The 21,652-nt window shown below is 49.2% G+C and overlaps 1 protein-coding gene across 7 annotated transcripts; it reads right to left on the bottom strand.

Annotated features, from left to right (window-relative positions):
• Positions 1–1,169: 1,169 nt before the first annotated feature.
• On the bottom strand, positions 1,170–12,603 carry IZUMO2 (IZUMO family member 2). Of its 7 annotated transcripts, XM_054464872.2 has the most exons (8): positions 12,281–12,603; positions 12,057–12,131; positions 8,817–8,903; positions 8,557–8,577; positions 7,583–7,663; positions 3,910–4,036; positions 3,067–3,119; positions 1,170–1,234 (listed from the first exon to the last, which is right to left on the bottom strand). In XM_054464872.2, exons 1-8 carry the CDS (start codon positions 12,510–12,512, stop codon positions 1,170–1,172), a joined length of 741 nt encoding a protein of 246 aa, XP_054320847.2. In that variant the 5' UTR covers positions 12,513–12,603. The 7 variants fall into 7 exon arrangements, 5 of the variants coding, with proteins under 5 accessions (XP_054320847.2, XP_054320845.2, XP_054320844.2 ...); XM_054464870.2 differs by lacking the exons at positions 1,170–1,234; positions 3,067–3,119 and adding an exon at positions 1,881–1,980; XM_054464869.2 differs by lacking the exons at positions 1,170–1,234; positions 3,067–3,119 and adding an exon at positions 1,881–1,999.
• Between the last annotated feature and the right edge of the window lie 9,049 nt (positions 12,604–21,652).

The raw sequence follows: 21,652 nt of genomic DNA on the forward strand, positions 1-21,652 counted from the left end.
CAAGAGATCGAGACCATCCTGACCAACATGGTGAAACCCCGTCTCTACTAAAAAAAACAAAAATTAGCTGGGTGTGGTGGTGCGCACCTGTAGTCCTAGCTACTTGGGAGGCTGAAGCAGGAGAATCGCTTGAACTCGTGAGGTAGAGGTTGAAGCAAGCCGAGATCGCACTACTGCACTTCAGCCTGGGTGACAAGCGAGACTCCGTCTCAAAAAAAACAAACAGAAAAACCCCCAAACCAAACCCATAACACTGCTCACTACTGGCCAAGCAAAAAGCATTTTGGGACCACTAGTTTGCGACCCTCAAACCTGAGTTTTTCCCAGGTGCTGCAGTCCGGCTACCAGCTTCAGAGGTGCGCGTGAAGTCAAGCATCTCTGACGCATCTGCTGTAGCCACGTCCCCGGCCAGCGCACAGCTGACGGCGACGTAGCGCGCACCAGGAGGAGAGTCGCCATGGCAACCAGCGTTCCGTCGCCCGGCCACGTCCTCAGGAGACTGGAGCCGGCTCCCAGCGGAGGCGCGGAGTAAAAAGAGGAGGGAGAAAAAGAGGAGGGAACAGTTCTCAGCTATAGAGAGGCCCAGACATTACAGCCTCGTTCCCGCGGACTTTCAGCGCGGAATAAGTAAGCGCCAATGCCGCGTAGGACAGTCAGCCTGCGCAGGCTGAGGCCGTAAACTACCATTCCCAGAATCCTTCTGGTTGCAGCCAGATCAATTTCAGAGGTTGGCACCAGTGCTACACCTCTTCAAAACTGCTCATTTAAGGCGCAGCGTACTACGCATGTGCTAAAAATGGTATCTTGGCAACGGATGGGGCTAGACCAAAGAAGTCAAGGTTTCGACCAATCAGAAGTCACGCTCGGCCGGGCGCGGTAGCTCACGGCTGTAATCCCAGCACTTTGAGAGGCTGAAGCGGGCGGATCACTTGAGGTCAGGAGTTCGAGACCAGACTGGCCAACATGGTGAAACCCCGTCTCTACTAAAAATACAAAAATTAGGCCGGGCGCGGTGGCTCACGCCTGTAATCCCAGCACTTTGGGAGGCCGAGGCGGGCGGATCACAAGGTCAGGAGATCGAGACCATCCTGGCTAATACGGTGAAACCCCGTCTCTACTAAAAATACAAAAAATTAGCTGGGCGCGGTGGCGGGCGCCTGTAGTCCCAGCTACTCGGGAGGCTGAGGCAGGAGAATGGCGTGAACCCGGGAGGCGGAGCTTGCAGTGAGCCCAGATAGCGCCACTGCAAGTCCGGCCTGGGCGAAAGAGCAAGACTCCGTCTCAAAAAAAAAAAAAAAAAAAAAAAAAAAAAAAAAAAAAATTAGCTGGGCATGGTGGAGCACACCTGTAATCCCAGCTACTTAGGAGGCTAAGGCAGAAGAATCGCTTGAAACCAGGAGGCAGAGTTTGCAGTGAGCTGAGATCATGGCACTGCACTCCAACCTGGGCGACAGAGCAGGGCTCCGTCTCAAAAAAAAAATAGAAAAAGAAAAAGAAAAGAAAGAAAATGTATTCGAATATAGTATTCAGGTGCACAGAGGGTGAAGAATTGTAGTTCAGATAGAGAAGAAAACCTGTACCTTCCACGCTGACCACTGCTCTTCCTCTATTTAACCATCCTCGAGGGTTGCACTGAGTCATGTCCTTTCGGATGCATTTCCTTCCCAGAGGATAAGTGGTTGTCGCTTCAAACCCTTACAATATGCTGTCCATCCTTTTTGAAGGTCCAAGTCACTTCTACCTTGAATTAGGTTAATGGGTGTCTACAGATGAGTGGGATGTGGTCCCAGCCTTTGAGGAGCACCCAGTCAGGTAGAGAAATAGAGCTGGACACCAACTAGGGGGAGGGTCCCCAGGAAATGGACAGAGACATTGATGGATTTGTCACCAATTTCATTAAATTTATTTTCCTTTCTCCTTACCCCCAAACCACCGTCCTACTGCAGCAGGAGTTTTCGGTTTTGTTTGTATGTACAAGCCCTGGTCAGAGAGAAAAAGCCTGTAGATTAGAATGAGAATTTCAGGCTCTTCCAGATCAAGGGACCCATAACTTCCCTCCCTATAACTTTCCTCCAATCTTTGGCCTGATTTGGCTCATCCAGTGACGTCATGGGTATCTGGGCAGATTTTCAGGGTTCTCTGCCAATCGGAGTTGGTGAGGAGAGAGGAGAGAAGAGTTGGGACCAGGGGTGATGGTAAAACGTGGGAACAGAAAGAGTCCAAAAAGACAAGAGGAGACACAGGCAGAAATGGAGAGAGATAAGGTAGAGACAGGGTATAGTGGAAGCAGGTATAGTGGGTTACGCTGTGTCCCCCATCCCAAAGACATATCCAAGTCCCAACTCCTAGGACCTGGGAATGTGACCTTAATTGGAAACACGGTCTTTGCAGATGTAATTAAGTTAAGGTGACATGAGATTTAGGATGAGCCCTACATCTAAAGACAGGTGTCCTCAGAAGAGAAAGGAGAGGGAGATTTGAGATGGACACACAGGAAACAAAACCATGTGAAGACAGAGGCAGGGATTAGAAGGGAGCTAAGGAATGCCAGCAGCCACCAGCAGCTAGGACACAGGCATGGGGTGGATTCACTCTCAGAGGCTCCAAAAGGAACCAACTTTGCCAACCCCTTGATTTCAGACTTCTGCCTTCAGAACCCAGAGAATACATTTCTTTTGCTTTAAGTCACCCAATTTGTGGTGATGTTACAGCAGCAATAGGATATGAATACACAGGGAGACAGAGAAATGAGGAGAGAGAGTTGGAAGAGAGGCTGAGCAAGTTCACAGTGAGAGGTAGCCTGCACGGAGCACTCCCCACGCGCTAAGTGTTATTAACAGCATTCACTGGCCGGGCGTGGTGACTCATGACTGTAATCCCAGCACTTTGGGAGGACGAGGCAGGTGGATCACCTGAGGTCAGGAGTTTGAGACCAGCCTGGCCAACATGGCAAAATCCCGTCTCTAATGAAAATACAACAATTAGCCAGGCTTGGTGGTGGGCACCTGTAGTCCCAGCTACTCAGGAGGCTGAGGCAGAAGAATCGCTTGAACCTGGGAGGCGGCGGTTGCAAGATCGCGCCACTGCACTCCAGCTTGGGCCACAGAGCAAGACTCCGTCTCAAGGAAAAAAAAAAAAAAAAAAAAAAAGGCGTTCACTGATTCAGTGATCACCACACCCCCCAGTGGGAGGTGATGGCATCACTCCCTTTTTGCATATGAAGAAACTGAGGTGTTAGGGAAAGGAGATTAATTGGGCACTTGGAGGAGGCAGAGAGAGAGAGAGAGAGAAATTGAGACGGAGAGGGGAAGAGAGGGGCCAGAGAAGGGGCTGGGGGGGTGCACAAGCAGAAAGAGGCAGCGAGATAAGCTTAGAGGGGGAGAGGAAGGTGAGGGCCACTTCCTCCCTAGGCACAGGGCCTGGGGTCCATGGAAATGTTTTCACTGTAGTATCTTTAAAAGCCAGAAGAAGATAAATGAATATAGCAACAGTAATTATGATGATGCATAGAGCATAATGAAGTCAACTTGGATGATATTTGTCTTTCTACCAATGCATCCACAAAATATAACTTTTAGGGTTTTTTTGTTTTTTTGTTTTAATGTAAGAAGAGGCCCACAAAGGCAAAAGTGCTGAGGACCCGGGAAAGTTGTAATGTGGCCCAGAGGTGGAGAAAAAGGAAAGTGAGAAAGAAAGACAGACAGAAATACAGATGAGAGAAAGGTATGGGGGAAGGGGGCGGGAGGGAGAAGAGAGAGGAGAGAGACAGAGAGAGAAAAAGAGAGACAGAGACTAAAGTGACTGAAGAGGAGACTCCCAAAGTACACAGTGAACCATCCAGGGAGTCGCCATTTTTGAGGGGCCCAGTGGGTTCCACGGGGGACTGAGGAGGGGGTAAGGATGACTCACGAGACCACGATGACCACGAAGACAAAGATAGCCAGAGACACAGAAATGAGGATGCCCAACAGCGCCTGGTTCCTCGGGTATTTGCTGTCCACTTGGTACTGCAGGGCCACGCGCGGTTGCCGGTCGACTGGGGTGGGTGGGGAAACAGCCCGGACCTCCAAGTCACCACCTTAGCCTCGTACCCACCCCACCTGTTCATTCAGCAGCCTGGGGCAGGGGTGGGGGTGGGGCGCTCTCTCTTCTTCCTGCTTGTTCCCTGCCCTCTCCTGCGGTCTGAATCTCCATTTATCCATTTCTCTAATGCTCTGTTTCAGGCACCATTCTAGGCATTTGGGATACAGCCAGGAACCAAACTGGCAAACTGGCCTCATGGAGTTGACAGTCCACCCCGCATATCACAGTTATCACAGTTACAGTGAGGAGCTAGTTCTAAAAGCATTTCATTTGATGGGATGGGGTGGGGTGAGGAGGACTTGGGAAGTTTGACTCAAAACCAAAAGATACAGATGCAATGGCCAGGCATAGTGAGCTCGTGCCTATAATCCCAGTACTTTGGGAGGCTGAGGCAGGGGGATCACTTGAGCCCAAGAGTTCAAGTCAGCATGGGTTGTGAGATCCTATCTCTACCAAAAAAAAAAAAAAAAAAAAAAAATTAGCTAGGTATGGTGGCACGAGCCTGTAGTCCTAGCAACTCAGGAGGCTGAGGTGGGAGGATTGCTTGAGCACAGGAGGTTGAGGCTGCAGTGAGCCGTGACTGTGCCACTGCACCCCAGCCTGGGGGACGGAGCAAGACCCTGTCTCAGAAAACAAAACAAAACAAAACAAAAACAAAACAAAAACCAGAGACACCATGCACATGAGAGGGAGGTGCAAAATGAGAACAGTTTCACAAGATGAAAGTCTTAGCTGCTACATCTTAGCTATTGACCCTGAAGGTGGCCTTGGGAGTTGCTTTCTGCATCTTCCACTTGCCTCCCACCACCAACTCTTTCCTTCTATCAGCAAAGCCTCTTGGCTTGACCTTCAAACTGTAGGCAGAATCCAATCCACCTCCACGGCTACCAAGCGGGTCCAACCCCAGCCCACTGCTTCTCTTAGGGGGCTCCCTTGACTCCTCCTCTCACAGTTCCTCACATGGCCTCCGGGAGGCGCTGTTAAAACCTAAGTCAGCTCCCTCTGCTCGGTGTCTTCCTGCTACTCCATGGCCCCCCATCTCAGAATGAAAGCTCAAGTTCTCACCATGCTTTTGCAAGCCCTGCACCATCTGGTTCCCACGTGACCCGGCCATTGTTCTAGCCACCCTACTATTCTCTTTCATTCACTCGGCTCTGGGCACACTGGCCTTCTCCTCCCTGTTGCTTAATCATGTTGGATCTTTGCATGTGCTGTTCCCTCTGTCATTGACACTGTTCCCATCACTCACTTCCCTCAGCTTTCAAAAGTCACCTCTTTAGAGGGGCCCTACATCCATATTTTCTAAAGTAGCAGCCTCCCCCAGGCACTATCTACCAACCATTCTATTTTCATTAGAACACCATTGCCATCTGGATCAAGCTTGTTTATTTGTTCATGCAATTACCATCTAACCTAGTGGTTCTCAATCTGGGATAATTTTGTCACTCAAGGGACATTTGGAAATGTCTGGGGACATTTCTGATTGTCATAATGGGGAGGGAGATGCTACTGGCATCTGGTGGATCGAAGCTAGGGATGTTGCTAAACATCCTACAATAACCAGGACAGCCTCCCTAACAAAGAATGATCCAGCTCTAAATCTCAACAGTGCTGAGGTTGAGAAACCCTAGTCTAACCTCTGGCCCCATTAAAATGTGGGCTCCATGAGGGCAGGAACTACATCTGTCTCCCATTCCACTGTTCCTCAGTTTGGGACATCGTAGGGTGCTCAAAATATTTGGTGTCACCAAATACCAGCCAAAGGAAGCAAACAGGCAAATCCAAAAGTGGGACACTCTATAGGACACACTCCCTTCTTTTTCAATGCCAATGTCATGGAGGGAAAAATAAAAAAACCGAAAACTGGTAAGAGAAACTGTTCTAGGCCGGGTGCAGTGACTCACACCTGTAATCCCAGCACTTTGGGAGGCCGAGGTGGGCGAATCATTTGAGTCCAGGAGTGCAAGACCAGCCTGGCCAACATGGCAAGAACCAGTCTAAAAAACAAAACAAAACAAAACAAAAAAAATTGTTCTAGATTTTAAAAAGAAGAGAAAAACCTAACAATTGAATGATATAAGAAGTCCTTTCATTGGACCCTTGTTTGAACAAATCAACTGTGAAAAATATTCTGGGGACAATTAAAGAAGTTGACAGTAGGACCTGGAATTATTTGACATTGAGGAATCATTGCTAGGTTTGGTGGGTGTGGGAACGACATTGTGGCTACTTAGGAAAATGTCATTATTTTTAGAGGTACATGCTATGTATGGGGCATGGTGTCTGATTTCTTTTAAGATACTATGGCAAAGAATAAAGTAGGTGAAATAAATATGGAAGAATGTTAATTGTTAACATAATTTGATAGTAAGTGCTACTTTTGAGATTATGATCAGAGAGGCCTGTCTGAGGAAGTGACCTTTGAGACCCAAATGAAGTGAAGGAGTGATTGGAACAGTGTGACAGAGAGAGGGAACAGCATGTGAAAAGATCCAGCATGACTATGCAACCCGGATAGATATATGTGGATTCATTATACATTTTTTTTTTTTTGAGTTGGAGTCTCGCATTGTCACCCAAGCTGGAGTGCAATGGTGTGATCTTGGCTCACTGCAGCCTCCACCTCCTACATTCAAGCGATTCTCCTGCCCCAGCCTCCTGAGTAGCTGGGATTACAGGTGCCTGCCACCACGCTAGGGTAGTTTTTGTATTTTTAGTAGAGACGGGGTTTCACTATGTTGGCCAGGCTGGTCTCGAACTCTTGACCTTGTGATCTGCCTGCCTCGGACTCCCAAAGTGCTGGGATTACAGGCGTGAGCCACTGCATGTTTGGCCTCATTGTACTGTTCTTTCTGCTATGAGAATATGTTTTTTGGGCTGGGCATGGTGGCTCACGCCTGTAATCCCAGCACTTTGGGAGGATGAGTGGATCACCTGAGGTCAGGAGTTTGAGACCAGCCTGGCCAACATGGTCAAATCCCATCTCTACTAAAAATACATAAATTAGCCAGGTATGGTGGTGCACACTTGTAGTCCCAGCTACCTGGGAGGCTGAGGCAGGAGAATTACTTGAACCTGGGAGGCGGATGTTGCAGTGAGCCAAGATCCTGCCATTGTACTCCAGCCTGGGCGAGACTCCATCTCAAAAAAAAAAAAAAAAAGAATGTATGTTTTTTAGATTTATGAATGAATGAATGAGTGAATTCAGCACATCCTTCCAAATTCCCCAGGTACAGTAATGGCTAATAAAATCTTTTTCTAGCACCTGCCATTCTGGTGCTAGGGGCATTCTAAAGTTCCAGGGAGTCTTTCCATTTAACAGATGGAGGAAAGTGAATTTCAGAATACAGAAGCAACTTCTGGGCCACACTCTACGCAAATGGTTAGGGCAGGATTTGAGGCTACATGTGGGAGCCTCGAAACCCATATCTAGTGGGTCATGGCTGTCTTAATCTCTTGCACGCCTGTCCCATGTCTTCCCCCACCCTCAGAAGCTTACCAAAGCAGTACTTTTTGTGGATACACTTGGGACTAATCCTCTGGCAATGTAAACAGTCCAACACCTCTTCTTTTAGCAAGCCTAGGCAAGGGGAAAGGGAGAAGTAAGACAAGGGCAGATATCAGAGGACCTGCAAGGGTGGGAAGGAAGAAGGAGGAAGAGGAGATGGGGTCCCTTGGCTTCTCCTAAATTTCATAGGTCCCACTGCCCAGCAGAGGAACTGAGCAAAATGCACTGACAATTCACATAAAAAATAATTGTTATATAATCATTGAAGAACTAAATTCAGTTGCAGTCATCCAGTAGATTCAACATTCTGCTTGTGGACATTTAATTAAACATTTGTTAATTCTGAGTTTGCACTTTTCTTTTTCTAATTTGGAGCCTCCTTTGCAGACACTGGTGAGATGTCTTCTCTTTGGGTGCACTGCCTCCTCCTCTACTGGTGCATACAGGAGGACTACATTTCCCCGGGTGCCTTTCAGTAAATTGTGACCATGTGACCTAGTCCTGGCCAATGGAAAGTGAGCAGGATCATGTGTGTCCCTTCCAGACTTGACTATAAAACTCTCAGTGTGATTGCTATTGCTTTTCCGTTTGAAGCATGCTTAGAAGCTGCCATGTGTGTATAGCCTGGATCCCTGAGTCACCACCTGGACTGCCACTCAACTGTCATTGAAATTTGGGTGAAGGAAAAATAAACCTTTGTTGTGTTAAACCACCAAGATGTGAGGGTTTATTTGTTAATACAACATAGCCTATCTTATCGTGACTTACGTACCTTCAAAATGTTGTTTTGCAGATAGTCATTATTTTCATAAACCTTTAAAAAGCAAATCTCCCTAGGTACCACGGCTTTGGGGTAAGGGAACTGCCAAATGGAGTAAGGAGTGGTAGCCGGGCTTGATTTGGGGAGACAGGGTGAAGGGAGTTAGGAGGGTAGAGAAGGGAGAGATAGATGATCCAGAACTCACGGCAAAGTTTGGGGTTGCAGGCTGCAAGAGAAAATTGCTGAGGTGAGTTAAATTGGGATTGCAACTTGATAATTTAATTGGAAAGGGATCGGAAGAGCAGGAAAGGGGTGAGGCTGGGAAAGAAGGGAAGATTGGGGAAGAGATGAAGAAAGCTGAGTTATAGGGGAGGTGAAGAAGGAGTTTGGGAGAAAAAGTGGTAAAAGGGGATCAAGAGATCAAGGGAGAAGGGGAGAGGGGATTGGTGGAGAGATACGCTGCACCTTTTAATTCATATGAAATTAAAACTTTCTTGAGTTCCTTGATCACATTTGCCCTGAGGGTCACCAGCTCTTCCAGCAGAGGCTCATCTGAGGAGAGAAAGAGATCTCTGTGGGGTGGGAGGCACACAGAAAGCCCACCCCACTACCTGCAGCTTCCAGGAGAAGAGATGAGGAAGCTCCTCTTCATTTATAAGGGGTAACCAAGACCAGGATTATTAAGGATCCCCTGGGCAAATCTATGGCCGGGGAGATCCTGCATCTAGATTCTGATTCACTGTGGGGCCTAGGCAAAGCCACCCTTCCTTGGCCTCACTTTCCTCATCTGGCAGGTGGATTTGATCTCTCTTCTCCTCTTCTTTTTTTTTCTTTTTGAGACGGAGTCTCACTCTGTTGCCCAGGCTGGAGTGCAGTGGTGTGATCTCGACTCACTGCAACCTTGGCCTCCCAAGTTCAAGTGATTCTGCCTCAGCCTCCCAAATAGCTGGGATTACAGGCACGCGCCGCCACGCCTGGCTAATTTTTTGTATTTTTAGTAGAGATGAGGTTTCGCCATGTTGGCCAGGCTGGTTTCAAACTCCTGACCTCAGGTGATCCTCCCATCTCGGCCTCCCAAAGTGCTGGGATTATAGGCGTGAGCCACTGCACCCGATCTCTTCTTTTTTGTGTCTACGCTCACTCCTTCATGATTTCAATCCATATGGCTTTATATATTACTAGACTTACACTGTCCAGTGTGGTAGCCACTAGCCACACAAGGCTACTGAACACTTGAAATGGGCTAGTCTGAATTGAGACGTGCTGTAGGTATAAAATGTACACTGGATTTTAAAGACATCATGCAAAAAACCTGTAAAATATATTGATAATTCCTATGTGGATTGCATGTTGAAATAGTGGTATTTTATATATTGGTTAACTAAAATATATTATCAAAATTAATTTCACCTGTTTCTATTTACCTTTTTAAAAATGCGGCTACTAGAATTTTTTTTTTTTTTTTTTTTGAGACGGAGTTTTGCTCTTGTCGCCCAGGCTGGAGTGCAAAGGCGTGATCTCTGCTCACTGCAACCTCTGCCTCTGGGTTCAAGTGATTCTCCTGCCTCAGCCTGAGTAGCTGGGATTACAGGTGCCCGCCACCACACCTGGCTAATTTTTGTATTTTTAGTAGAGACAGGGTTTTACCATGTTGGCCAGGCTAGTCTTGAATTCCTCACCTCAGGCGATCCACCTGTCTCAGCATCCCAAAGTGCTGGGATTACAGCCATGAGCCACTGTGCCCAGCTGCTACTAGAAAATTTAAAATTGCATATGTGACTCCTATTTGTGGCTGACATTCTATTTCTATTGGATGGTGCTGTTCCATACACAGATGCCCCCCACATTTCTATTACTAGCCCAGAGGGCTCACTGAAGGTGGGATTTATATACCCAACTATCTGGTCAAGATCTCCAATTGGATATCTAAGAGGCATCTCAAACCCACTAAGTCCAAAAATGAACCCTGGTTATTCTCCTCCAGACCTACTCCGAACCCCCCAGTCTACTCCATCTTAGTAAACAGATGTGTCACGACTCTAATTGCCCAATTCAAAATCCTTGGTGCTATCTTTGATGCCTTTTTCTTTTTCTTTTTTTTTTTTTTTTGAGACGGAGTTTTGCTCTTGTTGCCCAGGCTGGAGTGCAATGGCGCGATCTCAGCTCACCACAACCTCCGCCTCCTGGGTTCAAGCAATTCTCCTGCCGCAGCCTCCTGAGTAGCTGGGATTACAGGAATGTGCCACCACAGCCGGCTAATTTTGTATTTTTAGTAGAGACAGGGTTTCTCCATGTTGGTCAGGCTGGTCTCGAACTCCCGACCTCAGGTGATCCGCCCTCCTCAGCCTCCCAAAGTGCTGGGATTACAGGCGTGAGCCACCGCGCCTGGTTGACGCCTTTCTTTTTTTTATATCCCAGTGCAATTCGTCAGCATGACTGGCAACAAATCCTGTTTGTTCAATATTCAAAACACCCATTCCCTCCCCTTAACTCTAAGATCTCATCTTCCACAGAGACAATGTCGCTCTCTCACTCCACTCTGGCCTTCTTGGATGTTCTGGGAATATGCCAAACATAGTCCCATCTCAGGGATTCCACCAGCTGTTCTTTCTGCCTGTACCCTTCTACCCCTAGACCCTCTCATGGCTGCTTCCCTCTCCCCTTCAGGTCTTTTCTCACATGCTCCTTTTTAAGGGACATCTTTTTTGGATGCCCGGCTTTAAGCTGCAATCCCCACCCCTACTCACAGCACTTGCTACTCCATGGTCCCTGCTTTATTTTTTTCCTCCTTAGCATCTCCCTCCATTTGACGTATTTTATTGGGCAATAAAGGATTAACTGAGCAGGTCTGGGTTGTCCCAACCCTGCACATCCCCCGCTGCCCCACAAAAAAAATCTGGCTCTTGCCTGGCTCACGGAAGGTAACCTCTATGTCCTTGGAATATCCTGCCTGTTAAGAATATCTTGGTTTGGCCGGGCATGTTGGCTTACACCTATAATCCCAGCACTTTGGGAGGCCAAGGCGGGCAGATCACTTGAGGTCAGAAGTTTGAGACCACCTGGCCAACATGGTGAAACCCTGTCTCTACTAAAAATACAAATTAGTCTGGCATGGTGGTGGGCGCCTGTAATCCCAGCTACTCGGGAGGCTGAGACAGGAAAATTGCTTGAACCCAGCAGGCGGAAGCTCCAGTGAGCAGAGATCACGGCACTGCACTCGAGCCTGGGTGACAGGGCGAGACCATCTCAAAAAATAAAAATAAATAAATAAATAAGAGAGTATCTTGGTTTATGACCAGGTGCAGTGGCTCACACGTGTAATCCCAGCACTTTGGGAGACTGAGGCAGGAGGATTTATTGAGGCCAGGAGTTTGAGACCAGCCTGGGCAATATAATGAGACCCCGTCTCTACAGAAAATTAAAAAATAGAAAATTAGCCAGGTGTGGTGGCACACGCCTGTGGTCCCAGCTACTTGGGAGGCTGAGGTGGCAGGATCGCTGGAGCCCTGGAGGTCAAGGCTGCAGTGAGCTGTGATGGTGCCACTGCACTCTGGCTGGAGCGACAGTGAGGCTCTGCCTCTTAAAAAAAAAAAAAAAAGGCTACATTACATGCGTGTTTGCTCTTATTTTTATATTCAAGGGAGGTGGGGCAGACCGGCGGAAAGGAGAGGGGTGCTGGAGAAGGCGTTCCCTCGTCTCTCCTACCTTTCAGAGAGTTACCCATTAAGTGCTGCGTTTGGTTCTTGACAAAGGACGCCACAAGGTCCAGTTGATTTGTCTCTGGAGGGGGAAGGGAGAGGACACTCCAGTGGGCCCCCCAGAGAGCCAAGTGACCTCACCCCCTCCAAGCCTGGCCCCGACCCCTCTTGGGGGCGTGGTCTCCGGCATCCCTCGCCCAGCCCCGCTGCCCAATTTCTCCCAACACGCACCCACTTTCCCCACAAACACGTTCAGCGCGTAGTCCCGGAAGAAAGGCCCCTCCATGCCCATCAGTACGGCCCCGGCGCGCGCCTGCAGCTGCTCCAACTGGAAGCGACCAGGGATGAGGGCGGAGCGCAGGTGACTCAGGGCCTCCAGCACCAAGGGGTCGCACTGCAGGCAGCCCCAGCCTCCGGGGGCGCCCAGGCCGGAGAGCAGCAGAAGAGTCAAGGCCAGAGGCATGGCGGGGCCTTTGTGACGTCACAGAGAAAGCCCGGCCCGGCCCGCCCCGCCTCCCCGGCGAGGGCGCGGTCAGGAGGCCCAGGGAGCATCAGGGTGTTACAGGCAGGTGTTCGCTGAGCACCTGCTATGTGCCAGGCATTGTTCTAGAACCTAGAGAGAGAGTCAAGAAAAAACAGAAAGCCTCTGCTCTACCCCTCCTGGAACTTACTAATTCCTCTTAAATTTATTCATTCAACACATATTGTTTTATTTTATTTATTTTTTCCTGAAACGGAGTCTCACTCTGTCACCCAGGCTGGCATGCAGTGGTGTGATCTCGGTTAACTGCAACCTCTGCCTCCCAGGTTCAAGCGATTATCCTGCCTCAGCCTCCTAAGTAGCTGGGACTACCAGCGTGCGCCACCACGTCCGGCTAATTTTTTATTTTTAGTAGAGATGGGGTTTCATCATGTTGGCCAGGCTGGTCTCAAACTCCTGACCTCAGGTGATCCGCCTGCCTCGGCCTCCCAAAGTGCTGGGATTATAGGTGTGAGCCACCACGCCTGGCCCACATATTGTTTTTTTGTTTTGAGACAGAGTCTTGCTCTGTCACCCAGGCTGGAGTGCAGTGGTGCGATCCCGGGTCACAGCAAGCTCTACCTCCCAGGTTCAACCTATTTTTGTGCCTCAGCCTACTGAGTAGCTGGGGTTACCGTGCCAGCACACCCGGATAATTTTTGTATATATATATAGAGAGAGAGAGAGACAGAGAGAGAGAGAGAGAAAGAGAGAGAGTGAGAGAGAGAGAGAGTGAGAGAGAGAGAGATGGAGTCTCACTCTGTGTCACAGGCTGGAGCTCAGTGGTGAGATCTCAGCTCACTGCAACCTCTGCCTCCCAGGTTCAAGAGATTCTCCTACCTCAGCCTCCTGTGTAGCTGGGATTACAGGCACGCGCCACCACACCCAGTTGATTTTTGTATTTTTAGTAGAAACGGGGTTTCACCCTGTTGGTCAGGCTGGTCTGGAACTCCTGACCTCAAGTGATTCACCCGCCTCAGCCTCCCAAAGTGCTGGGATTACAGGCCACCGCGTTCAACCCTACATGCAACACATATTTATTTATTGAACACCTACTATGTGCCAGGTGCTGTTCAAGGCCCCCAGAGCTAAAGCTGAGAAAAACAAGAGGTTCTTGTGCTTGCGGTACTTAAATTAATTAACTCAACAAATATTTATTGAGTTAATTACTATGTGCCAGGCGCCAGAGATAGACTAACATAAGACGAACACAATCTCTGCTCATAGAGTTCAGGCTATCAGGGGTGGGAGGGAGTGGCAGGAAGAGAAACATAAAACCTGGTACACAGATGAGTAACTGAAATAGTGACAAACTGCATTACCTGCTGGGAAGCAAATACACAGTGTGATACAGTTAAGAGAGTTCCTTGAGGCCAGGAGGTGGGGTCTGGTTCCCTGCTGTTGTCCAGCGCCTAGCATGTACTAGGTGTTCAACAGATATTTAGCAAATCAATGAATCCACAAGGGAGGGTATGCTGAGGGAAGGGCACTTTGTTTTTCCCTGCAATTTTCATCTTGGAAGTTTTAAAATCTGGAGAACAGTTGCAAGAATGACCCAATAAACACTCAGATATGACTTCACATTTTGCATTCGCTGTATCTCTCTATATATGTAGATGAATTTAGTAACAATTAAATCATAGAAATTCAACTAAAAGACATTATAATAGTATACACAGAGATATAGCAAATGTCAAAATAATACGATATATTAATATATAGTTAAATATTAATTCAGAGAGATTAAATTAATTAAGACTAAATATTACTACGTGGAGGGAGGGAGGAGGAGAGAGAGACAGAGTAGGAGAGGGAAGTTGTCTTATTAATAGTTTAGGTGCTATAACAAAACACCATAGACTGGGTGGCTTATAAACAACAGAATTGATTTCTTGCAGTTCTGGTGGCTGGAAATCCAAGATCAGAGCGCCAGCAAAGTCGGGTTCTGGGGGAGCTCTCTTCTGGTATCCTCACATGGCAGAAAGAGGGTGAGAGGACTCTCTGGGTTCCCTTTTTTATTTTTTAATTTTTGAGATGGAGTCTTGCTCTTGTCATCCAGGCTGGAGTGCAGTGGCACGATCTCAGCTCACTGCAACCTCCACTTCCCAGGTTCAAGCGATTCTCCTGCTTCAGCCTCCTGAGTAGCTGGGACTACAGGCGTGTGCCACCACGCCCGGCTAATTTCTGAATTTTTAGTAGAGATGGGGTTTCGCCATGTTGGCCAGGCTGGTCTTGAACTCCCGACCTCAAGAGATCCACCCCCACCCCAGCCTCAGAAAGTGCTGGGATTACAAAGTGTGAGATCAGGCCACAAGGAGGTGCTCACACCCAAGTGAAATTCTCTCTGCTCCTGGACTGAGTCAGGGCCTTGCCGCCTACGCCGACCTTTCTTAGGATCATCCAGTTGTCTACCTAATGCTGTGGGGGCCATAATTTGAAAAATGAACCTGAGATATTAACGTGTGCGTCCTATTCCTCATCCCCTATTACCATCTGCCTTTCAGGCGGGGAGTCAAGGGGCTGTTGTTTGACCTAAGAAGGGGTGGCCAGAATGGGATGGGAAGGCCGCTCATTCCTCAGCTTCAAGCCCCAAACCCTCAGGCCCAGGTGTGAGGCAGGAAGGCTTGGGATGCAGAACCAGTTTTGTTTGTTGGGTTCAGCCATGCTAATTTGGTAAAACATAAGTTAAATGAACTATCATCAGATTTCACACCCCAGTAAAAGTGGCTGAGGAAGTTCCCACACTCGCCCTCCAGGCGCACAGACGTCCATCACTGTGTTGTTGACGGCACTGGGAGGCAAAGTAAAGCTGGGTGTCCTCACTGGGGAGGTGGGTCGCCGGTGGTACAGGACCCTACAAGCAGCTAGAAGAACAGACGAGCCTGTCCACACCATGACATGAATGGATCCAAATGAAAACAGCAAAAAGCAAAACAAAGCAAGCAAGCAAACAAAAAACCCACAGTGAAACCTACAACTCAATACCATTGACATAATTTTTTTTTTTTTTTTTTCTGGAGACAAGGTCTCCCTCTGTCGCTCAGGCTGGAGTGCAGTGGCATGATCTCGGCTCACTGCAGCCTCAACCTCCTGGGCTGAAGTGATCGTCCTGCCTCAGGCTCCCACACAGAATAGAAAAAAAATAGCCGGGTGTGGTGGCATGTGCCTGTAGTCCTAGCTACTTGGGAGACTTAAATGGGAGGATCGCCTAAACCTGGGAAATCGAGGCTGAAGTGAGCCATGTTCTCGCGACTGCACTCCAGCCTGGGGCAGAGAGCAAGACCCTGTTTCAAAAAATAAAAAGGAAAAGAAAAGGATGATATGTTTGTTCGTTTGTTTATTTTGAGACAGAGTTTTGCTCTGTCGCCCAGGCTGGAGTGCAGTGGCACAATCTCGACTCACTGTAATCTCTGTCTCCTGGGTTCAAGTGATTCTCCTGCCTCAGCCTCCCAAGTAGCTGGCACTACAGGTTTGCGCCACCACACCTGGCTAATTTTTGTATTTTTTTTTTGAGATGGAGTCTCACTGTGTCACCCAGGCTGGAGTGCAATGGCATGGTCTCGGCTCACTGCAACCTCTGCCTCCCGGGTTCAAGCAATGCTCTTGCCTCAGCCTCCTGAGTAGCTGGGACTACAGGTGTGCACCACCACACACAGCTAATTTTTGTATTTTTAGTGGAGATGGGGTTTAACTATGTTGGCCAGGCTGGTCTTGACTCCTGACCTCATGATCCACCTGCCTCGGCCTCCGAAAGTGCTGGGATTACAGGCGTGAGCCACTGTGCCTGGCCAATTTTTGTATTTTTAGTAGAGACAGGGTTTCACCATGTTGGCCAGGCTGTTCTCAAACTCCTGGCTTCAAGTGATCTGCCACCTTGCCTCCCAAAGTGCTGGGATTACAGTTGTGAGCCACCACACCCAGCTGAAAAGGACTATATGTTTTATGCTCATCTGAGTTTGTGACTGTACAAAGTTGTGCCTGCTGCTCTAATATTTCCAGAGGGTTTGGGGGGCTTTGTGAACCTCATGAAGTAATGTACATACACGTGTGTATTGCCAGAATGAAGATATGCCTTATCTCATTCCGTCCACACCCCATTTGGCTGATGTGGATTCGGAGGCAGGGCAGGGACAGTCTACTCGTGTGAGGTCACGCAGGTAGAGACAGAGACAGATGTGGGGCCAGGCAGGCAGCCAGAGGTCCCCAGGCTGCAAAGCCCTGCTGAGTGACACTAATGGCCTGATTTGGCGATGGTGTGCAGCAGGCGGAAAAGAATGTCTGGGAAATGGTTAGAGGGATTTGGCTTCAAGCCCAGCGGAGGGGGGGAGTTAGAGGAGGCGGTTCCAGCATAGGAGGGTGGGGTGAGGGGTGTTTTCTCACCATCCACTTCCCATGTCCAGCCCCCTCCCTAGTACACATTGTGTGGCTACAAAAACCGTGACCTGTTCTCATGCACAGCTGTGGGAGGGCAGACAGGGACAGCCACGTTGGAAAACTGTCAGGCTCTATGCAGGCTGGCCACGTGCGCATCCCCTCCTCCACGTGCACACACGGGAAATGGGTGCACACATCCGCCAGGGCACGCATACACGAATCCCCTTGGCAGCGTCCTTTGTAAGGAGCTCACGGTGGAGACAGGCCAAATATCTGTCAACGGGAGACTCGCTAGATAAACCCACTGTGGCGTGTTCCTCGGCTGGAATCCCGCACGGCAGTGGGATGATGATCTAGCTGCCCACAAACGTCTCTGGGGCATCCTTCAAACATGATGTTGAGCAAAAGCAGAAACAAAGGACGACGTGATCTGCAATTCCTTTTTTTTTTTTTTTTTGACAGAGTCTTGCTCTGTCGCCCAGGCTGGAGCGCAGTGGCGAGATCTCGGCTCACTGCAAGTGATCCGCCTCCCGGGTTCAAGCGATTCTTCCGCCTCAGCCTCCCCAGTAGCTGGGACTGCAGGCGCCCGCCACCACGCCCGGCAAATTTTTTGTATTTTTAGTACAGACGGGGTTTCACTGTGTTAGCCAGGATGGTCTCGATCTCCTGACCTCGTGATCTGCTCGCCTCGGCCTCCCAAAGTGCTGGGATTACAGGCGTGAGCCACCGCTCCCGGCCAATCTGCAGTTCCATCGATGGAAAGTTCAGAACAGGCAAAGGCACGGGATGGAGGCACAGCTGCACGCTCACCTGACTTGCGGTCTCTGCAAGGACAGTGATGATGGGAAAGTGAGGAGAGAGGTTTTCTCTGCAGGGACAAGGCGGCTCCGACTGGGCTGCCTTCTGAGGGGCCTTGAGTTTCTGTTTCATTTTGTAGGACAGGGCTTCATTTTATGTTCATCGATGAAACTGCTTGTTATGGTTTTTGTGTTTTTGGTTTGTTTTTTTGAGACGGGGTCTCACTCTGTTGCCCAGGCTGGAGTGCAGTGGCATGATCTCAGCTCACTGCAACCTCTGCCTCCTGGGTTCAAGTGATTCTCCTGCCTCAGCCTCCTGACTAGCTGGGACTACAGGCATGCGCCACCACACCTGGCTAATTTTTGTATTTTTAGTAGAGACAAGGTTTTACCATGTTGGCCAGCATGGTCTCGATCTCTTGATCTCGTGATACGCCCACCTCGGCCTCCCAAAGTGCTGGGATTACAGGCATGAGCCACCACGCCTGGCCTACAGCCTCCTTTTTTAAGGCTGAATAATATTCCATTGTATGGATGGGCCACATTGTGTGCATTCATTCATCAGTCAATAGATACGTGGGTTGCTCGCACATTGTGTTCTGCATTCTTTTCTGGATGTGTGTTATATTTCACACACACAAAACTTTAAAATAACATGCTTTGTTATTTGCATGGCCAGGGATTGAATGGCACCCCAAGGCAGAGGCGGGGCCCATGACCTGCCGGGTGCGGCACTTCTCACCTAGTTCAGTGACTCTCACACCCACAGGTGGGGCACGGTCACACCCACACTTCCTCTCACTCCATCACCAGCACTGAGGGGTGACATGGGCTCTGCTCACACCCTGGACCTGGAGGCTGCCCCTCAGGCCAGAGTCCCCATACCCTCCCAAGGCCCAGGGGTTCTCTGTACACTGCCTGTCTCCACCGCCTGCTCTCTGGACGGAAAACTGGGGTGTGAGGTGACCACAGGCTGTCTGCCCCCAGCCAATCCTAACTGTCCCTCTTGTTCCTCAAACTCTATCACTCGCTCCTTTTTCTCTTATGCCTCCCTCTCTGCCTCTTTATCTCTCTCTCTCTCTGGGTCTCTGTCTCCTCCCCAGGTCTTTGTCTCTCTCTCTCTCTCTCTGGGTCTCTGTCCCCTCCCCGCTATGGGTCTCTGTTCCTCTCTCTCTCTTTGGGTCTCTGTTCCTCCTTTTCTCTCTGGGTCTCTGCCCCCGTCTCTCTCTGGGTCTCTGTCCTCCTCTCTTTGAGTCTCTGTACCACTTCTCTCTGGGTCTCTGCCCTCCCAGTCTCTCTGGGTCTCTTTTTTTCCCTCTCTTTCTCTCTGTCCCTCTGTCTCTGGGTCTCTGTCCCCATCTCTCTGGGTGTTTGTCCCCTTCCTCTCTGGGTCTCTGTCCCCCTTTCTCTGGGTCTCTGTCCTCCCAACCCTCTGGGTCTCTGTCCCTCTCTCTATCCCTCTCTCTCTGGGTCTCTGTCCCTGTTTCTCTGAGTCTCTGTCCCCCCTCTCTGGTTCTCTGTCCCCCTCTCTCTGGGTCTCTATCCCCTGTCTCCTATCTCTGCCCCTCTCCCTGTGTCTCAGTGCTTTGTCTCCTTTTTCCTGTCTTGCTCCTCCCTCCGTCCCTCCCTCCCTCCCTTCATTCCTTCCTTCCTTCCTTCCCTCCCTCCCTCTCTCCCTCCGTTCTTTCCCTCCCTCCCTCCCTTCCTTCTCTCCTCCCTTCCTCCCTTTCCTCTTGCCTGCCTGCCTTTCAGACTGTGTTTGAGAGCCCCATATTCTGTGTGACATGGGGCAGGAGGCTTCCTCTCTTTGTCCCTCAGTTTCCTCACTGCACCATGGCACTCACTGGGCTGACATGAAGCTAAAGGAAATCACTGTGTGTCCCGGACACCTGGTATTTAGCAGATGCTGAACCAAACCCACGGCCCACATGGGTTGAGAGTGTGGACTGTGTGCCAGGCCACATGCCAAGGCCTAGCACCTTCTTTCATCCTCACGGCGTGCTGTAAGGGGAGTAATGGCACTGTCCCCGTCTACAGATGAGGATGATGAGGTTGTACAACTTGCCCCAAATCGGACAGTGAGTAGGAGGCAGGGCGAGAACTTGAACTCGGGCTGCCCGGCCTCAGAGCCTGTGCTCTAACCCTACTCTGTGAGGGTTTCATATTGGCTGTTACGTGTATCAGTAAATCGGGATTTCCCAACCTCAGCGCTACTGACGTTTGGGGCTGGATGATCCATCCTTGTAGGCCCCGACCTGTGCACGGTATAGGATGTGGGCAGCATCTCTGGCCTTTACTCACTAAATGCCAGCAGTACCCTCACTCCCAGCTGTGACAACCATAGATGTCCGTAGATAATGCCAAAAGTCCCCCATCTGTGAATCACTGTATTCAACACAGTGTGCAGGATCGAGAATACACGGTCCTGGCTGGGAGCGGTGGCTCACGCCTGTAATCCCAGCACTTTGGGAGGCTGAGGCGGGCGGATCACGAGGTCAGCAGATCGAGACCATCCTGGCTAACAAGGTGAAACCCTGTCTCTACTAAAAATACAAAAATAAAAAAAAATGAAAAAAAATAGCCAGGTGTGGTGGTGGGTGCCTGTAGTCCCAGCTACGCGGGAGGCTGAGGCAGGAGAATGGCGTGAACCCGGGATCACGCCACTGTACTCCAGCCTGGGGGACAGAGCGAGACTCCATCTCAAAAAAAAAAAAAAAAAATACATAGGCCAGTGAGGACTTAACCAAAATGAAAGAATCTGAAGTCCTTTGGGCTTCAGAAAATACCATCGAGAAAGTAAATGGACAACTATATAATATAAAAATATATTTGCAACCGGGCGCTCACACCTGTAATCCCAGCACTTTAGGAGGCCGAGGCAGGTGGATCATTTGAGGTCAGGAGTTCAGGAACAGCCTGGCCAACATGGCGAAACCCTGTCTTTACTAAAAATACAAAAATTAGCTGGGTGTGGTGGTGCATGCCTGTCATCTCGGCTACTTGGGAGGCTGAGGCAGGAGAATTGCTTGAACCCAGGAGGCGGAGGTTGCAGTGAGCCGAGATTGCACCATTGCACTCCAGCCTGGGCGACAAAGCAAGACTCTGTCTCAAAAAAAAAGAAAAATTTAAAAAAAAAAAAGAGAAAATGCTCTGGAATTAGATAGTGGTGACAGTTGTGCAAACATATGAATATACTAAAACCCACCGAATTACACGTTAAAATGGTGAATTTTATGGCATGTGAATTATATTTTTTAAAAAGTTTAAAAGGTAGCTTTTTTTTTTTAAAGAGTGTGGGGTGTAGCATCTGGATCCCAGCTTTGTCCCTTATACGAACTGTGTGACCTGCACATATCCCCCCGTACCTCAGTGTTCTTGTCTGTAAAATGAAGACAACATTAGCATCTCTACAATAGTTCCGCTGTGAGGGGCAAATGGGATGATGAACTTAAAATCCTTGTACACAGACATCGTTCTGTAAATGTGAGCTGGGAGCACAGAGGTATGGCCTGTGAGATACCTGAAAATTCTGTTTGGTGAGAACTCAGCTCACATCCTCTCTCCCACTAGCCCCGGCCCCAACCTGCCCCCAGTCCCCCTCCCAGCCAGGAAAGTTTTACACTGTATGCATGCACTACTTTGGACCAAAATCTAGGGCCTTTTTTTTTTTCTTTTCTTTTCTTTTTCTTTTTTTTTTTTTGAGACAGAGTCTGGCTCTGTCGCCCAGGCTGGAGTGCAGTGGCATGATGTCGGCTCACTGGAATCTCTGTCTCCCAGGTTCAAGCGATTCTCCCGCCTCAGCCTCCCAAGTAGCTGGGACTATAGGCATGTGGCACCATGCCTGGCTAATTTTCTGTATTTTTAGTAGAAATGGGGTTTTACCACACTGGCCAGGCTGGTCTCGAACTCTGA

The sequence above is a fragment of the Pongo pygmaeus genome, chromosome 20 (assembly GCF_028885625.2).
Source record: "Pongo pygmaeus isolate AG05252 chromosome 20, NHGRI_mPonPyg2-v2.0_pri, whole genome shotgun sequence".
In the NCBI taxonomy this organism is placed as follows: Eukaryota; Metazoa; Chordata; class Mammalia; order Primates; family Hominidae; genus Pongo; species Pongo pygmaeus.